This window comes from Phodopus roborovskii, unplaced genomic scaffold (assembly GCF_943737965.1).
Source record: "Phodopus roborovskii unplaced genomic scaffold, PHOROB, whole genome shotgun sequence".
NCBI lineage: Eukaryota > Metazoa > Chordata > Mammalia > Rodentia > Cricetidae > Phodopus > Phodopus roborovskii.
The window spans coordinates 264,340-283,170 of NW_026126546.1; the positions used below are offsets into that span (position 1 = coordinate 264,340).

Genomic DNA, 18,831 nt, shown 5'->3' on the forward strand with positions numbered 1-18,831 from the left:
ATCTAGATGGGAAGAATGCATTATGGTTATGATAGCATTTCTTAAAAATTTTAAATGGTGGTTAAAAGGAAAAAAAGGAAAGGATAAACAAAGGGTGATTTAAGTAGATATTAGTTTTCTAGTGTGTAAGGGCAGTTCAGATGTGAATGAAGAACTCTTGCTTTTCTTACAGTGCTTATTGTAAAGTTGCACAACATAGATGCAATCAGGAAAGACAGGACTCAGAAACAGAGTCCCTTGTAACCAGGCCCCACTTAGCACAGCAGTACAGCCCATGTCATAGCTTAGTGCTTTCATATATTTAAGAGGTAAACATAGTTGTCAAAAGTTATATATGTGTGGAAACAAGCCTGGGGAGACTACATGGCTTGCATAAGATGCCACAGGCATTTGTAAAGGCAGAAACATCCCTATTCTAAAATCCTGCCTTTCCCCCTGTGAAGATGGCTTTAAGTGATTTTTCTTTTCTTACTTGCTGAAGGTACTTGGCTACTGTGGCCCTGTGAGCATCCAGGTGATCCTTGGTTTCAATTACATTTCTGTCTCGTAATCGTTTCTCGTAGTCCTAAAAGTAAAAGGACAACATAGTGTCATGATTTTTTAAAGTGTTCTATGATGTTTTACTTGGGGTTGGGGAACTATTTATCACATGTGGCTTAAGTCATCAATCATTGTTCTAAATGTTCCTTCCACCTCCCTCCTGACCTTTGGTGCAGATGCAGTGTGCAGGATTCTGAGCCAGTTGGCTGGAATGCCTGTGTGTTCATACAGGAAGACATAGATACAAATGGAGAAGAGAAGAAGTTGGTATAATGCAGGGTGCTAATAAGCTCACCACATAACTTGATCAAGCCCTACTCACATTGTGACTTGTTAAGTGTTAAGCGTGACAGTGTTAAGCGAAGCAATTATAAAAATAGTGAAAAACTTTTGTGAAAACCATACTGTTACCACGTAGCATCTAGCTACAGATGACTTGGGTCAGCTACTTGGAGGGTAGTAATAGATTCTTTCGACTTCCATCTGCCCAGGACTACCCTTTTAACTACCACACCTGGGGATTAGCACATTCTACTTTTTACAATTCTCCATCATAGTTGAATGCCCAGCAGTATCTTTTAACCTAGATTCAGTGACTCGGAGATGTCCTCCAATGTTTTTGGACCTGGGAGAGGAGGGCACCTCTGCCTCTATTGGCAAAAGCCTACAGGTACAAACTTGGATGATTCTGGTGGTCATGTGGTCAACAGGAGTATCCTGTCTGCAAATGAGAAGGAAGTCACTGTACCAGAAGCCCAGAAAGAGTCGATAAATGCCCTAGCATCTGGGAGGACTTGAGGCATATTTGCATTTCACTATCCACATAATTTTATTTTTAATCTTAAAAATTAATTTTTAGATTATCTAATTTTATGTGTAAGTATTTTGTTATGTGTACAATGTGTGTGCTTAGTGTCCACGTAGTTCAGAAGAAGGTATCAGATGTCCTGAAACTGGAGTTACAGATGTTGAGTGCTGGGAATTGAACTCAGATCCTCTGCAAGAACATGAGTTCTTAACCACTGACCTCTCTTTCCATTCTTACTCTTACAATTTTAGGGGCTTTATTATCCAGTTAACTGCAGTTGATGGCTGAGGAAGTTCAATAGTGGGTTCAGATTAATACCAGGAAGAACCAACTAACTAAAAATACTTGTCAAGAATAGTTTCTACATGAAAAACATTCACAATAATTTCTAGAACCTCTCCACTGACCTCCACACACACAGACTTGTCTGCCGTTTGCTGGCCTGCTCCACCAACACATTCCATTCTTCATGGTTCCTCCAGGGCCACTGGGTCCCACTTTTCTCTGTGACCTGTCCTCTGCCGAGCCTTTGATCCTCTCCTGCCCTTAGATGTTGTTCCTGGTCTCAGGCTTCCATCCTGCCCTGTCTCTTCAAATCCTCCCCTTCTTGTTCTCCCTGGGCTTTGCCCCTATGTCCTCCTAGAGCATGTCCTGGCGAGTGCTTACCAAGTGGAGCTGAATGCTCGAGTAAGGCACACGTAATCAGTCATATCAGCTCAGAAGATAACTTCCACCTTGCAATTGTAATTGTGCTAAAGTAGAGAACCCAGCATTGCTGAGAACACCGACACCGCGCATATTCAGCAGCATGGTCAATACCACAGCAGGCAGTTTCTTACCTGGAATACCTTTTCCATAATTTCTCGGTCATACACTGGGATTTGTTTATAATTCCGGAATTCTGGCACCTCTTGGCTTCTCAGACAGAGAAGCCGGAACCGTTTGGATCTATTTAGTTCCTCCTCTGAGACAAAGTTAAATTCTTGCTGTAGCTGTTCCAGCCGGAAGAAGTTGGGGACATAGGATTCTCCACTGGTAGCCACCTACAAGAGCACAGTTTTCCAGTTAGTGGGCAGATGCTTTCCAAAGAAACTGAAAGTGAGCTCTGGGAATGCGGGACAGTGTGATCAACAGAATGGAAAGGTAAGTTACATTAAGACAATGGCAGCAAGCAGATGCTACTACTTTGGCGTCTGTGCTTGCCTGTCATGAATACATGCGGACTGGCAGAGTGAAAAGGGCGAGCTTCATGTCAGGGTGAAGTGCCTTAACCAGGTGCCTACTGGGACAAAGGTTACTTAGAGAGCACACAACCTATGTGACTTAAATTCCTGTATGCAGACATGTAGATCAAGGCTCCTTGTCAGCTGGCTTCACTCAGCTTCCAGGGTGATTATGGTCTCCTGTCGGAACACCATCTCACGGCCTTGGTTATTGAGAGTGAACCAGAGATGGGCTTGGGCTGGTCAACTTCTAGGGCCCAGGAAGGACAACTCCCGGACACCACAGAGAAGCTGGCAGAGTGGCTATATTTCCTTCGGGCACTGCTAACCTTCAGGCTTGGTACTTTGCCAGCTGTGACCTCCTGCTAGGAAGAACAGGGAAATGCGCAGGGACATTCGGGAGTCATAGGATGGCAAAGGGGACCCTGCTCTAATGCTAGGGAAACTCTTGGCCCACAAAGAGAGGCCAATTGGAAGGAAATGCCTGGGCTTTGTTTTTCCATGGAAAAACTAATGGGTAAAAAAATAAATAAAAGAATGTGATAGATAAGTATGTCTATTGGTGATTTCAAGACAGTGATTAAGACATGATGTGAAAATGTTCTATAAACTGTTGGGGTGGCATGGGCTCTTCCTTCTGATATGACTATTCTCTATACTAAGCAGCAAACATCAGAAGGAATGTTTGTAAGGAGCAAAGGCTGAATAAAATGGCTTGTCTTGAAACTTGGGTGAAAATGAAAGTTTCACAACACGTATAATTATCCATCTGGTAAGCCATGATGGCGAGCATGTGTTGTGTGGTCACCCTGGGAGTCTGTTCACAGTAGTTTTGAGACAGTTCATCCCACTGTATTTGATTCCATGGAAGATAAATTGTCACATGGCTGTAGACAAATTTAACAGACTACCCATCGTTACTGAATGCATAAGAAGAGGACCTGGGATCTGGTTATTAGCATGGTTGTGAACAAGCAGCCCTGAGTCAAAGTTAGTTTTCTCTCTGTGTAGTGGAGAAAAAGAACCTTTCTCTGGGGGCTTCTCAGAGGCTGCAGAAATAGTAACAAGGTAATTAATGATATTTATTGTATGTGGATTGCGTGCCCATCTAAGAGTTTATGCACATCGGCTCATATCCTCCTCATCCACTGTGAGGGCAGCACAGGGCTTAGAGCATTGATATTCAATTATGTCTCACATCCAGGGAGGTGGCAGAGCTGACATTTTAAACCTGTTTTTGACAGCTTTTGCATTCTTAAACAGCTGTACAGAAAACTGCAAAAAGAAAATGCGTGAAAAGGGCAGTATATTTTATCATCTCAGAATTTAGAAATTGTCTATGCATCTCTGGCCATGTTACCGAGATCAGCTGCATCAAAGGGGTGTTGTTGGGGTCATTGGGGTCAAGCTTGGACTCTGCTGCCCACTTGGCTAGCTTCTTCATGTCCGTCAGTCCTGATGTGCCAATGGATGAGATGGCATCTGCCCTCTTCAAAGCACTGGAAAAAAACAAAACAACACAAACAGGAGAAGCAATCAGCAATTTGACTTCAGCAGAGTCAACATTGCTCTTGTAGACATCTTCTACAAGAGGAAGCTTGCTACGGAAACTGTGGTCTCTTTCTTTTCTTGATTATTATTTATGTTGTAAGGCAATACAGAAGTAAGAATAGAAGGATTGCCAATGTGACCCAGTGCTACAACTCTGCCCAGTGCAGTGAAGTGCTCCTCATATCACACCCTGGCCACTGTGGTCCAGGGAACCCTGAGTGCCTCATCTCCCAGGTCACTTGGGCAGCACATAGAACTTAAAGAAGATTCATGCTCATCATGGCTGAGGTGGGATTTATCACACTTCACTCGCTCATTCCCTATTTTATTTCTCGAGGGGCCAATGCTTTAGCTTAGGGTATGTCCTCAGCACTAAATTCCAGTGTCAAGATCAGAAAATGCCTAGCGGCAGGGCACAGCCACGTCTCTATCAGAAGTGATCCTTCACTTGGCACACAGCTTCGCTTACTTGTGGCAGGTTGGTTGGGGACACGTAGGACATGAAGGAGACAAAGTAAACTCTCATTTTGATTTTCCATATGTTGAAGTCATTTGGAAAGATGTCTTGTATATGATGGAGATATATCATTTTACTCATATTTGTGTGTGTGCTTGTGCATGCATGTGTGCACATATGGGTATGGGCATGCATTCCCTGTGTGTGGAGGATGGAGAACAAGCCTCAAGAGTCCATTCTCTCCTTATGCCATGTGGGTCCCAGGGATTAAACTGGTTGTCAGGCTTGGCAGCAAACACCTTTACCCACTGAATCATCATTCTGGTTCTAAATAGCCTTTTATTTCAGAGATGGGGCACCCATGGCCCAAATGGTGAGGTGGCTGACTGGTCATGTGTCTGTCTATAGGGAGATGGCAGAGGGAGCTTCTGATGGAGGCTTTCCAGGCTGTAGCCTGCCTGGACCAACAGCACATCACAGAGGCCACCTGAGCTAGACTGGGAGGCCAGGGCTCCTCGTTCTGCTCTGAAGGAGGACCTAAGATCTGCTAGCAGTTGGGGAAGGGAGCTGGAGAGCAGGAAGTTTCCAACATCTAGCAACCTCTGCCAATCACTATCTAATAACCTTTAGTAAGAGAGAAATATATAACCATATGCTGTGCATCTCCCTGTTCACGAGGTTTAAAAAAGACTACAGAGAGTTTCTGAGACGATTAAGTGAATTATTTTTTTTGGGTGGGGGTTGGGTATCTGCCGCCAATGCCCATCCTATATATGTCAGGTGAATAGTATTCTAACTTTTCTCTCAAGAAAAAATTGTACAAGTACCATGAAATACAGACTGCTAGAAATAAAAGGAAAGAATATGACATCCCAAGCCCCCCGCCCCCGACTCTGTGTTGTAATAACAATGCTGACACTGGTCACCAGTGTTACCTTCGAAATCCAACGTTCTGCTGTGACAGTGGAGGAATTAATGGAATTCCGTTTTCTCCAACAGCCCATGCCACACTGTGGGACACCTTCCCTGAGGTCATCAGAGTCAGCTGATTGCTGCCATCAGCTTCAAAGGAGAAGGGCACTCCTAAGGGACATCGAGGTCAAGAGGCTGCTGTTTAGAAGGGAGATAACAGTGCAGGCCTGCCAAGGGTGCCGAGGGTAGAGAGATAGAACTCGGGGTTGGGGTGGTGGGATCGAGCACATGGTCCAAGCCCAAACTACTGCAAGTGAAGCTACACAGCCGGGCTCTCTGTAACACCTGAGAGTAGAGTTTCCATGGTGTGCTATCCTTAAGACCGTCTGTGTACAGTATCCTGCCATTTCGCCACTGTGAGAGAAACTGAACACCTCTGAACCTCAGCTCTTTACATATAAGGGAAATAATAGCATTCTTCTAGAAAGTATTTCAAAAGCAGGTTTTTGTTCATTTACTTAAGACATTTTACACATTCTTAATTGGTTTCAGTCTGAACTGAGCAGTAAAGATGTGGTGATAATATTGTTTATGATTTATTTAAAGCCACTGCAGACCAAAATAGCAAAGCAGCCATACTAGTTAGCCACAGAAGCCAGGTGGTGGAGGCACACACCTTTAATCCCAGGACTCAGGAGACGAAGGCAGATGGCTCTCTCTGAGCTCAAGGCCACCCAGAGCTATACAAGATTGAATCAGTTGAAAAGAGTAACATAGCTCATGCCTTTAATCCCAGCACTAGAGGGCTATAAAAGACAGGAGCAGGGTCTTCAGTGATCGGTATCAGGCATTAATTCTCCAGCCACGTTGAGGAGAGGCAGCAGTCTGACTTGGTGAAGAGCTCGTGGTGACAGGATCAGCCCTTTCAGCCTGAGGTATAAAGGTAAGATCTAGGGGCTTGGCTATTTTGCTTTTCTGATCTTCAGCTGGAAACGTGAGCCCCTATATCAGGTCTCTGGGTTTTTATTATTCATATCACATAAAGAAATGAATTTAAATGGATCAAAAGAAATGAGCTGCTATGAGCGTTTTTAAAAAATGAGCCCTGTTCTTACGATGCTTATGTTTGAGTGTGTACAATGGAGCTGGTAAATGAGTTAGCGGTAAGCTTGACACACTGGTGAGCAGTGAACATCAATGAAGAAGGTAACAGAAAGCTGTAAAGCATGTCTTGAGGGGGCAGTGTTGTAGACTTTGCAAGTTGTGGTCAAGGAAACCCGATTAGAGACATTTTCTGGGGGCTGGAGAGATGGCTCAGCGGTTAAGAGCACTGCCTGGCCTTCCAGAAGTCCTGAGATCAGTTCCCAGCAACCATGTGGTAGCTCACAACTATCTATAATAGGATCTGATACTCTCTTCTGGCCTGCAGGTACATATATAAGAACATATATATAAAAAAATAAATTAATTAATTAAAAATAAAAAGAAATACTTTCTGGCCAGGCACACAGGGCTGGTGGGTCACTCAGTTCCAGGCCAAACTGATCTACACAGCAAGTTCCAGGATAGCCATGACTATGTGGGGACTGTGTCTCAAGCAAGCAAGCAAACAAACAAACCAAAGACACACTTTCTGTTTAATGCCTCGACAGGAAGTGAGGCCTGAGAGACTTCTGGAGGCTTGGCAAGCAACAGGCAAACTAAGAGTTAAACTGTTGTGGCTACCAAAAGGCTTCACTGTGTTGACTTCCACAAGTTGGAAATTAATGATAAAATCTGTCTATGCAGTTATGGTTAATGAACTAAAGGAAATAAAAGTTTTTTGGGCACTGTGGTGTCTCCACCATCTGGAATTCCAATTACTATTGTTAACATAAGCCAATAGCACTGTCCCCCTGTAGTGCCACACATTAAAGGAGGCATCACTGGGTGCTTTTTATGAACGAGGAAGATGGCATTTAGACAGGGTACATGGCTCCCAAAGTCATGTAGCTTGTCACCAACCCACCTGTTACTAAGCCAGAATCTCCAGACCTTTAGAATCAGAGCCTCAAAGAATTCTCAAGTTGAAGTTTCACATATGAAGTAAAGATTAAAAGGTTACCAGACAAATGTGGGAATGGGGAGTATGGAGACCGGTATGAGAATTACTAGAGAGAATATTTGGGGGAAGAACTGGATGGGGGAAAAGGGTCTCCATATGAAGCCCTGGCTGTCCTGAAATTTGCTCTGTGGACCAAGGTGATGGAGAACTCACGGAGATGTGTCTGCCTGCCTCCTGAGCAGTGGGATTAAAGGTGAGTCCTAAAATGCTAAACATAGTAAGAACTTTTAATATGTTTACATAAAATAAATGAGAATGAAGAAATAAATAAAAAAGAAATGATTGTGAGCCTAACGGAAGTAAAAAAGCATTCAGAACTGACCAGGATGATTGGAAAATAAGCAATTGCTAGAGCTGAAAAAATACAACAAGTGGAAGGTGAAAACAGTGGTGAATTTCAGGGATTAGATGTGGCCCAAGAGTGAACTGATGACTTGGGAGGACTCGAGCCATGAAAGAAAAAGATAATCACACAGGTTAAAAAGGAGTTAAGAAGGGTCTGGAGAGATGCTCAGTGGTTAAGAGCGTTTGTACCCACATGGCAGCTCACAAACTGTAACTCTAATTCCAGGGGATCTGACACCCTCTCAACAATGTACATAAAATTCAATAAATTAAAAAAAAAAAAGAAGAATGTAGACACTCTTAAAAAGTTCAGAAACATGTTGGAGGGAGCCAGAAGGTCCATCATCTCATTAGAATTTAGAATTGAGGATGTCAATGAACAGTCTCCATATAATGACCAAAGTTACTTTCTTTTAGCCTTATACTCCTCCATAACTGTGGTGCATCTCTTTATGCGCAATGCCTCATTTTCATTTCAAATGATTTCTTCACAAAAGGTTATCAAAACTGGAATTAAGGCATCAAAGATCACATTGAAGCTCTTTAGTCCATATGACACAGCATTTCACAGTAGTGGAGTCACACATGTTTTCATAAGAAAATGACTTGGCAAACACTCCAGCACCTTATGAATACATGTTAAGGACTGAAAAGAGCTGCTGTGGGGGTCCTGGAGATGACTCAGGCCCTCAGGCTTGGCACAAAGTGCCTTTACCTGTTGAGCCATCTTGTTAGCCTCTCCTCCTCCTGTTTTGAAACAGGGTCTTATTCTGTACTTGAAATTTCTGCAATCCTCCTGCCTTCGTCTCCCAAGTGCTAGGGTCCCAGGTGTGAGCCACTGTCCCTGACTTCTTTTGAATTCTTGATACCAATTGTATAATTATTTGGCGATAATTTGTAATTCCCTACGAAGTGACAAATGGGTCTGTTCACGCTTGACAGTGAAAACCATGAGCTACTGAGAACAGTTAGCTTTGCTTACCACTTCCAACTCCTTCATGGTCGAGTGCCACATGCTGGTTACTGCTGAACTCCACCTCCTCAGTGGGGGCCCTTCCTGTCACAAGGGTAGTCTCAGGGATAGGCAGGAAGACTTCGGCTAGCAAGACGGCACCACTGTGACCAATAGTTTCGTAGACCTGAAACTCAGAGATGAGACTCAGTCAGTAGAGGCGGCAATAGAATGTGCTCTCAGGGATCAGGCTACATTATTAGTATTTGTGCTAGTCTGCCCCAGCCTTGAGTTGTGTCATTATGGTGCCAGGGGGACCATCTTATAGTCTTTTTATGACCAAGATGTTGACAGCCTGATTCTGAGTTACTCTAGTTTCTTGGGATAGGGCATCATGATAATTAATATTATCAACACGATGGGATCTAAGCATAATCTAGGAGACAGTAAAAGAGCATGCCTGAATCCTGGCATGGAAATATTTCTTTGGAAAATCAATTATGAAGCTCTCTGGTACCAGTGGTTACCCTACTAGCTTTTTTAGACAGTGAGTATGGTGACCCGTTTTCAATGACCTTACGAAGAGACATTTGACCACTAAGGGGCCTGTAGATAATTTAAAACTATCTTATAACTTCTTGGGGCAGGGATTACAGTTAATAGACATACCTGAAGCATTAAGCTCTCTGGCCAATTGAATATTTGCAAATTGAAAATCTGTCCAAAGTGAACTCGGAAATCTGCCCCTAGTGGTCGGCTAACAGTCCTGGACACCTCCTTGCTATTGAAGACCACCTTTAAGTACACAGAGCGTCTCCTGACGTCTTCCCTTCTCAAGACTTCTACCCTGCAACGTGAAACCATTCAGAGCTGTAGTTAGTGTTAACTTACTAAGAATCACCATGCATTTGTTAAGTGGATACTGAACATGACAAGGGACACAGCAACTCTGTGGGTCATGCCAGCCCCCATTTGACCTGGACAGTGACAAGTCTTGAGGAGCTTGCTGTAATCAAATGTTGTGATTTAGAACTAATGGGAAAGCCATTCACAGGAACTGAGAAAAGTGTATGGGAGAATTAGCAAAAGTCCAATCACTGTTGTTCTTCAGCCTCCTTGGTTTTGCATGTAAAACACAATCTTAAGTAAACATATTCCTTGTTCAGTGGAATTAATTGGGGACTGGAGAGATGGCTCAGTGGGTAAGAGTGTTTCCTGTTTTTCTAGAGGACCTGAGTTTGGTTGCCAGTACCCACCCAGGTCAGGGAGCTCAAAATGACTTGTGCTATCAGGAGGGGGCATGGGTATAGGCAGCCACTGTGGAATGCAGGCATTGACTTGCATTGTGGTTCTTCTTCCAAGAGTGCTTCTCAGTGGGGTGCCTACCTGGGAGAACGCTAGGGAACCACCAAAGTAAGCATACATCAGCCGTTTCACATGTTCACCCGCATGCCTATGTATGGGTCATGAGTTCTCTGTTCATTCAGTGGAGTGTGGTAAGGTATATAGTGTGCTGATATGTGTGTATGTACATATGAGTATGCCCCAGTGTCATCAACTGTCAGAACATGTATTTGCCTGGTACATTACAATATCACATATGGTTAGAACATGTGCTTACCTGGGACACTGGTCATTGGGGGTTACATTCCCTGCCAGACTCAATTCTGGAACCAGTGTGGGCTCCCCTGGCCTCCTCCTGCTGTGGGCCACACGCTCACGAACCTGCTGTTCTATGACAGCTGGGTCAGTGAGCTCTGGGGGAACAGGCTTCTTGATCTCCTCCTGGGGAAAGGGCTCCTCCACCTCTTCCTCCTCCTCGGAGTGCTCTTCTGCTGTTTGCTTCCTTTTCTTCTTTTTGGCCCTCTGTTGGGTGAGAGGTGACCTGGCTTCCAAATGATCTCCAGGACGGTCCTTCAGTATTAACCAGTCAGTTCTTTTTGCCCCCCCCATCCCCGAGAGACAGAGAAGAGCCAGCAGGAGACCCCGCCCCATGTGGCATGCTGGTCTAGCCTCCCTCCTCTTGTCTCGGGGGTTGTCCCTAGGCAGTCCTACTCTGGGGTGAATGATATTTTACAAACCTGGGCCCTCCTCCAGGCCTTCCACTGCTGATGCAATACTCTGTACTCCTCCATCTTCCTCGTGTATTCTTCCGTGTGCTCTTCCAGCAGCTCATGGATCTCAGCTTGAATCTCTGCTTCATATTCATCCTCATCTACTTGCTGGTCAACTTTTTCCCTTTAAGTGATTTTGCAAATTTCAGATAGGCCAAAGAGTACATAAACAAGTCATTTAAGGCCATTGAAAAACTGACCAAATCTCAAAAATCTCACAAAAGGTAAATATGGCTAATTCATAAAAGGTCCACCCTTATGAGTAGTCAGGGAAACAGAAATTGTACCCCCAACCTGGTGAAAGGGATACCGGGGAAGGCATTCAACAGCATCACCACTCTGGAGTGCATTTGGAGTTAAGAATGTCAAGTGGAGGTATGTGTCCCCTAGGACTCAACAGTATACTTCCAGGGACATTTCTGGAAACCTAGGTGAATGCACACTAAATAGGCAATTCAGAAAGTGCATTCAGTGAGTGTGTGTGTGTGTGTGTGTGTGTGTGTGTGTGTGTGTGTGTGTGTACACGTGCCCACGCATACACTCACTTAAGTGACATGGGTATACATCTACAAGCCAGAGATAGATGTTTAGTGTCTTCGACTATTGTTCTCTGCTTATCTTTTGAGACAGCCTCTCTTCCCGAACTTGGTTCTTATCAGTTGGCTAGATTGGTTGGCCAGAGACTTCTGGGATCCATCTGTTCCCCCATCCCTACTCCCAAGCTTAGACTTCCTGACTTGTGCAAGTATGCCTGGCTTCTGTCATGGGTGCTAGGGATCTGATCTCAGGTCTTAATGCTCATGCTGCAAGCATTCTCTCAACTAAGCCATCTCCTCAGCTCCTATAGCAGGGTTTTATAAACAGAACTGTAGCTACACACTGTCAATCATGAAAGTACACAAAGCACAAAGTGACTGTGTATTATGCGCAGGTTCTATGAAAGTGAAAGACAAGCACTATTAAAGTGTATGTTCTTAGAGGTTATGCACAGAGCCAAGAAAGTGAGTGACAACCGCAGGAGTTCAGACAGCTATTACTGCTGCTCAGAGAGGCATGGGGACTGTCAGATGCCTGCAATGCTCTTTCTCAGCCCAGTAAGCAGTTGCAAGGCTGCTGCTGTTCGCTGATAGTTTTAAAACTGTGTCTATGCACTACATATCTTTCTTGATGTATGATACAGTCCAATAAACCAGTATTTGAGACGTCTTACTTTCTCAAGACCAGCTTCAGGGGTGTGTTGGTAAACCTCTGGAACTCTCGTAGTGACTTCATCTCTTTCCAAACCTTTATGATAGTCTTAAGCAGTGTTCGATCTTTCTCTTGCTCAGCATCACGCAGTTTTCGAGTTTGCCTAGGAGATATTGTAATTGATGTGTTTGTAGCAGTTGTGTTAGTTAATAAAAGACCATTAATAATGCTTCGTGGTTTCACATTGAAGTAGACAGCTGCAAGACCCCATCCTCCCTTCTGCATGGGGCTTCAAAACTGCAGCTCAGCTCTCTGCTTAGCATCGACTTTCCCTTCTTTCACAGGTCTCTAAGTAAATTCAGGATTCTTCACTTCTCTAATTCACTCATGTGGCAACTTTTCTTGCTAAGAGTTTTCAGTATCTCTGAGAAACTTTTGTTGGGAGCTGTGAAAACGAGTAGGAAAGAGAAGGTCACAGGATGAGATCTGTGTTTTGGAAGTTTGCTTCTTTATTCTCTCTAGTTGATTCTGAAACTAAATTATCTTTTAAAATTCTTTTTCAAACAAGGCTCCCTCTACCTGACAGCTGCCTTTGCAGCTATGAAAGGAAGGGACCAGCAGGAGTTGTCATCAACTAAGAATGCTGGTGTACCAGTTGTCAGCCAAGCACTGAGGTCCCTCTGTGTCCACACAAACCACGAGGTCTGCACAGAGATGATGCAACACTATTGCCTGCTTTGGAGAATTTCAATGCTAATGAGATGAGAAGTATTTTTGGTGTCAACTGAGGAGGTGGCATTTGAAAACGCTTTTCTCTTCATGTCAGTTATTAAACCTGTTTTGGAACCATCTAATACATTATTTAACTCTCTTCATGAACAGCAGCCAAATTCAGACCCCAAATCCAGTCTAGTATGCCATAAATCAGCTAGTGGATTAATTTAGAATAGGTGCCATGTGACAGTCCTGGGGATACAGACACATCTAGAAAAGGTAGTGTCTCTGTGCTCAGGCAGTTTGCAGTTTAGCTTAGGAGATGAACATACACGTGACTGATGACACCTTGGTATGACATGGGTCTGCCCATGAGGACATTCTGAGGAAGCCAAGGGGGCAAGCACTGCAGAAATTAGCATCTCCTGGCCGTGGCAGGCCAGGGAAAGACTTGGCTATAGAGATGTATGGAGAAGTTGTTGAGCCGGTAGTGGTGGAAAGGGAGTAACAAAGCTGGACAGCTACTGTCACAGAGCCAAGACTCAAGAGATCTCCTTGATGTCCTGTGAAAGCAGAAGAGCGACAACCTGCTGTGCATTCTGGCTTTGGCATCTACTAGCTGGTGGCCTTGGACAAGCTATGTCAGTTCTCCATGCGCACCTGTAAAATAGGTGTGCCAACAGAGCTCACTTTGCAGGCTTGCTGGGATGATACATTAACACATATGGCATCTGTGGACCTTAGCCTGGCCACCGTTCCCCAGAGATCCGCCATTGTTAAAAGTCTCATCTTCCTTTATCCCATCATCTGTTACTTCCCTTGCCTTATTTTGTTTTAAAACTGAAATATCAATTTAGTTTACTGAGTTATGTAACACCTTCAGATTTTTTTTTCCTACTTCCTTTTGCAGTTCCCAACAACACAGTTTCTCAGAGACACTGAAAACTTTTCTCAACAACAAAAAGTAATTGCCATATGAACGAAATAAGCAAAGAATCCCAGAAGAACATTTAGTTAGAAATTGTGATGGAGCTGTAGAGGAAGGGAGAAGGATGGTTGCTGAGTCAGGCACTGGGTAGTACATCTGCAGTCTGGCATAGGTGAGCAGGTCTGCAGTGTAGACAGGGTACCTAGCTCTGAGACGACTTTCAGAGCCACTGGCCTCTATGTGAGAGGGTGCCTTTTAGGAGAAAATGCAGGTTTTAAAGGACAACACATGAGACACTTTGCAGTTTCATTAGCTAGGTGGAGGAGGTAGAATGGACAAAGGGCATAAAGAAGGACAACTATGTCATCATGGCAGAGATTTCTAAATATGCAATGCATGTGGAGCTCACTGTCACTGTCCATGAGCTGAGAGAGCTGCAGAGGTCTCAGCAGCTGGCTGCAGCAAAATCTGCCTCAGAGGCAGGGTGAGTGAGGCAGGGTAACGAATAGAGGTGGTATGGATGTTTGGCCATAGATGGAGTTATGATGCAATGATGCAGAGGTTTAGCTGGATGGTACCTGTAGTCCTTGAATTCTTATTCACCCAAGAGGGAACACATCTAGTGTGAAGTCCTGGTAGAGAGTTAGCAGTCCCTCCCTGAAACACATGGCATCCATGATCCCTGCCTTAACAACACATGGCATCCATGAGCTCTGCCTTATACTTTTTGGCTCTTGCTTCGGGAGCCAGCAACAGAGTTACAACATTGCTTTATAAAGTCAAGAAGTGGGAAAAATGCTTCAGATGGTGCCATTCCAGGTCAAGTGTACCAACCCAGTGCTCAGCAGATGTCAGTCTGGGAAGTCACAGGGGAGTTTGGAGATGACTGGCTGGTTTCAGGGGGTTAAGGAAAGAGCCTACTCAATAAGCTATCCTAGAATAGGCCATCTATACAAGGTTAGTTCCTCTTAGTGAAAATTCAAGGAGGGCCCGAACCCCCTTCTTATCCTGTACCATATATGCTGGTACTTGGAAATTTTCATCCATAATGGCTGCTCAGCGTGTGTGAGTCTGCATCACACACAAGTCAGCTGTTTTTTTAGAGTGAATCGTCAGTACAGTTCTTGACAAATGATGATTGTTCTGAAGACAGCTTCTCTATATGCCTGTCTCTTTTCTCTCTTTCCCTCCTTTTTCTCCATCTCTGTCTCTCAAGCCCAAGTTTTCATATTCACTCTTCACTAAAACTGAAGTTATCCTCATGTAGAAGTTATGACGCTTTAAATAAAAGAGATAATTTTAGAAGACCCCATATGCCTGTATCTCCTGCATTTGAGAGGCTAAGGCAGGAGGACTGCCAAAACTTTGAGGCTTGTCTACACAATGAGTAAGGCTTTGCCAAACACCCAACACAGCTACAACAATAATCATAATACTTTCCATTTTAAGCATACTTTTCCTTCTTTTCCAGTATATAAACTGCACTAATTCCCACTTTGCGAGAAGAATTTCCAATTCATGCCTAGATCGGAGAAAGAAAAACATACATTTAAACTACAAGATTTGTTATGTTCTATTCTAAGAATTTGTTCTGTAGAAATATAGATTTAGGGATTTTAATTATTGCACAATTTAAGTATTATCTGAGTAATGCCTGCCACTGGAGACTTCACACCATGTAGTAAATCTATTATATTAAATGGTGGCCTTTGAAGAATAGAGACTTAGATGTGCAGCGAGAGGAAAAGGGCAGAGATGCAGGGCACATGGAAAATGTGGGTGGGAGAATAGAATATTCAAGGCTTCTCCAAAACAATAAAACACGTGCACACAGACACCCATGTGTAAACACCCACAGTATATGGAACCATCAAGAAACTGTTTACCAGGCCTTTATCCGAGGGGGTAGGAATTTCATATTCCACATTTCCTTATTTAGGAGCAGTGATCAGGGCTTTAGGTTTTGAATTATAAAATTATGAATAACTCAGAAAGGACAGAAAAGTATAGATACTGAACATGATGCTGCCCACTGACATTGCACCTCAGTTATTCATGATTTGTTTTTCAATGAAATGTAATGATTACAACCAAAGATACCCTCCCCTCCTCAACTTTACAACTTCCCCACCCTCTGAACAAAGGACAGGGTGTGTACCTGTCTGTAGTTCAGATGTGTTACCCATGGCAAATGCGTATTGTTCATGTGTTCTTACTGCTTCGTGGGCCACACCATCCAGAAAACAGCTGCTGGGGTTAAGCATCCCACGCTGCTTTGTAGATTCACCCATGGGGGAGCTTGCTATCGGGCTCATCCATCTTAAACTGTGGGGCAGGTGTCTGTGTCTGCACAGATGTGATCCTGATAGCACTGGATTATTTCTGAATCTCACTTTTGTGGATGATGCTGCATACATCCTGGCATGTGTCTGGCTGTGACACAGGCATATGGCTCCCTAAAGTAGACACCCCTGAAACTCTGGGTTCCAGCTGGTGGGCTCCTTTTTGTGCCAGACTGATTTTTTTAATTATTATTTTTTAAAATTTCACATACACACACTTTTTATTCTTACTCCTTTTGCCTCCCTATCTCCCCTGTCCACTCTACACCCTCCCTACAAATCATGTTTATGACCATCTGAGATCAACCAGGGCCATCTGTATGACTGTGGGATTGGAGCTATCTGTTAGAGCCTGGTGGCTTCATCTATGGGTACACAGCTAGAGATAGTGATTTCCTCCTCTCCCAGAGTCTAGGTAAAGGGAGTTAGGGCTTGCGAGCCCCTCCCTCTCCCTTGATTGATTGCTAATCTTTTCTCACATCCTCATTCCCTTGAATTCTGCATTCATATGTTAGATTATTACTACCATTGTTTCATTTGGCAGAAATCACATGAATTACATGCATTTTTTAAAAAGCCTGTAAATATGAACTTCTAATAGGGAACAACAGGAAATCCTTGAAACCTTTACTCACCGAATTTCAGATTTATATTCATTGAAGGTTTTTGGGGTTGTGTCGAGAGACTGATGAGGTTTCTCTGGGTTAAGTCCAATCTGAACGGCTTTTCTTAGTGCTTGAAGCTTAACAAGATAGGGGCAGACATTTTGTGTTAGAAACTCTATAACCCTGAGTGAGATGGTGACAGCACTTCTGTGGGTACTCAAAGCTCTGGCCGTCTCCAGACTTTCACCGAAACGCCAAAACCAACACTGACAAAGAATCGCTGCATCTGTTTTTATGGATCTGGAATTCTATGGGACAGTATTTATCCATCTTTGTTCTGGTCCTAGATAATCCAGCTGTTCACTAGAAATATAAAGTTTCCCGAGTGTCTCAGAAACAGTTTTACTTTTAAAGATAATGTTGGGCTATTCTGGGTTCTTAATGTACAATAATATCCTTTTGATATGAAGAAATCACAGTTCTAGAGGAGGTATTATAGGGTAGCCTCTTACACAGACTTAAGGTCAGGGCAGGAGTCTAAAATTGTGTGAAGCCACAATTGCCAGTAGAAGTCCCCTGGGATCGTCTCACACTAAAAAAGAACCCAAAGGGTAGTCATTCCTCTGCACCAGCTGAAGCAGCTGGCCTGTGCTTAAGTGGTACACTGTGGGGACACCTACATACAAATGAGAATGTTTTTAAGGACAGACATATTCTCAAGGCACACCAACAGTCTCAGGATCCAAGGTCACTTCATCAGGTAAAAACTGAATCCTCATCGGTAGAATCACCGGTAGCACACACAAACCTTCCTCTTTAAGGCAAATGTGTGCTGCCAAATTTGGGCTCCTTGACTGTATACCATCCATACCCTCCTGTAAACACTTAATCCCGATTTTGATAAGATCTAGAATCATGTGTTGGCATCTGGGCATGTGTGTGAAGGATTCTTTTGACCGAATGAATTGGGATGGGAAGACTAATCTACTCTGTGCAGCACCATTCCTTAGGCAGAGATCCCAGACCATATAAAACGGAGGAGTAGCTGAGCACTAGCCAGTATGCATTTGTTACTCCCTGACCCGGATAATAGATGTGATGAGTTGCTTCAAGCTTCTGCTCCCTTAACTTCCTCACTGTGATGAACTGTATCTTGAACTGAGTCAAAATTAGCCCTTTCTTCTTCAAGTTGCTTTTGTCTGGGCATTTTATCACAGCAACAGGAAGAAGTAAGACAGCTCCCTTTTGTCTCTAGGTAGGATAGGACACTGTCATACATCCTGGACAGGGAGAACATGTGAAATAGGGACAGAAACATGTGATTTTAGAAGCATCCTCATTAGATTAGTCAGAATAAGCTGCCCCATCGACAACAAGCATGGAAAACACAAGTACCTTATCTGTGAGAAATTTTGTCTTGTTTCTTTGCTGTCTTGCAAGATACTGGTCATACAACTGCGCCAGCTTAGATGCCAAAACATGCTCTCGGCTAAAACAGGGATGGTGGGAGAAGATTAACCCTGAAATATCGATGTCTAGTTGGAAATTTCCCGGAGGGTCTCCAGACCCAATCATATGCTGCCTACTGTTGACATACTTCTCCGCCTGTCAAAGAGAGCAGACTGTGAGTTCGAAACACATTGCACTCTTGTCCTGAAAGGAAAGGCTATCAGATACAAACTATGGATCTTTTTCATGTGGACTTCCCTGTTTCCTAAGTCTTGGGTTCCACAGCTGATGACCTTGAAAATATTTTTCTAAGTGAGAAGTGTAGGGTCCATTGCAAACCAATCATTATTGGATTATTGGAACACAGATGCCCCCTCCCCCTCTTGTAACTAAGACTAATCATGTTCCTCACAGGCACTACTGAATAGGGGCATCAGTTCTGCCTTGAGGTATTACAACTTGCAAATAAAGCATTTCTGCCACAACAATCTTGGAATTTTCCAGTTAACATAAGTAGCTCTTAAATCTCCTTCCTGCAAAAACAATTGAGCGACTAGTCTTAGAACAGCACCTCCTGACCAGTTAGCGTTTGCTGTACT

At 43.6% G+C, this 18,831-nt stretch overlaps 1 protein-coding gene across 1 annotated transcript in view; it reads right to left on the reverse strand.

Annotated features, from left to right (window-relative positions):
- Cc2d2a (coiled-coil and C2 domain containing 2A) overlaps positions 1-18,831 on the reverse strand; it is a 67,604-nt gene that overhangs the window by 24,044 nt on the left and 24,729 nt on the right. The window contains exons 12-22 of the mRNA XM_051200194.1: positions 18,179-18,388; positions 16,814-16,920; positions 12,217-12,357; positions 10,974-11,130; positions 10,514-10,758; positions 9,562-9,739; positions 8,923-9,079; positions 5,515-5,662; positions 3,932-4,070; positions 2,188-2,391; positions 473-565 (exon numbers count right to left, since the gene is read on the reverse strand). Of these exons, the coding sequence (XP_051056151.1) occupies positions 473-565; positions 2,188-2,391; positions 3,932-4,070; positions 5,515-5,662; positions 8,923-9,079; positions 9,562-9,739; positions 10,514-10,758; positions 10,974-11,130; positions 12,217-12,357; positions 16,814-16,920; positions 18,179-18,388 (1,779 nt within the window). The remainder of the gene's footprint in view (positions 1-472; positions 566-2,187; positions 2,392-3,931; positions 4,071-5,514; positions 5,663-8,922; positions 9,080-9,561; positions 9,740-10,513; positions 10,759-10,973; positions 11,131-12,216; positions 12,358-16,813; positions 16,921-18,178; positions 18,389-18,831) is intronic.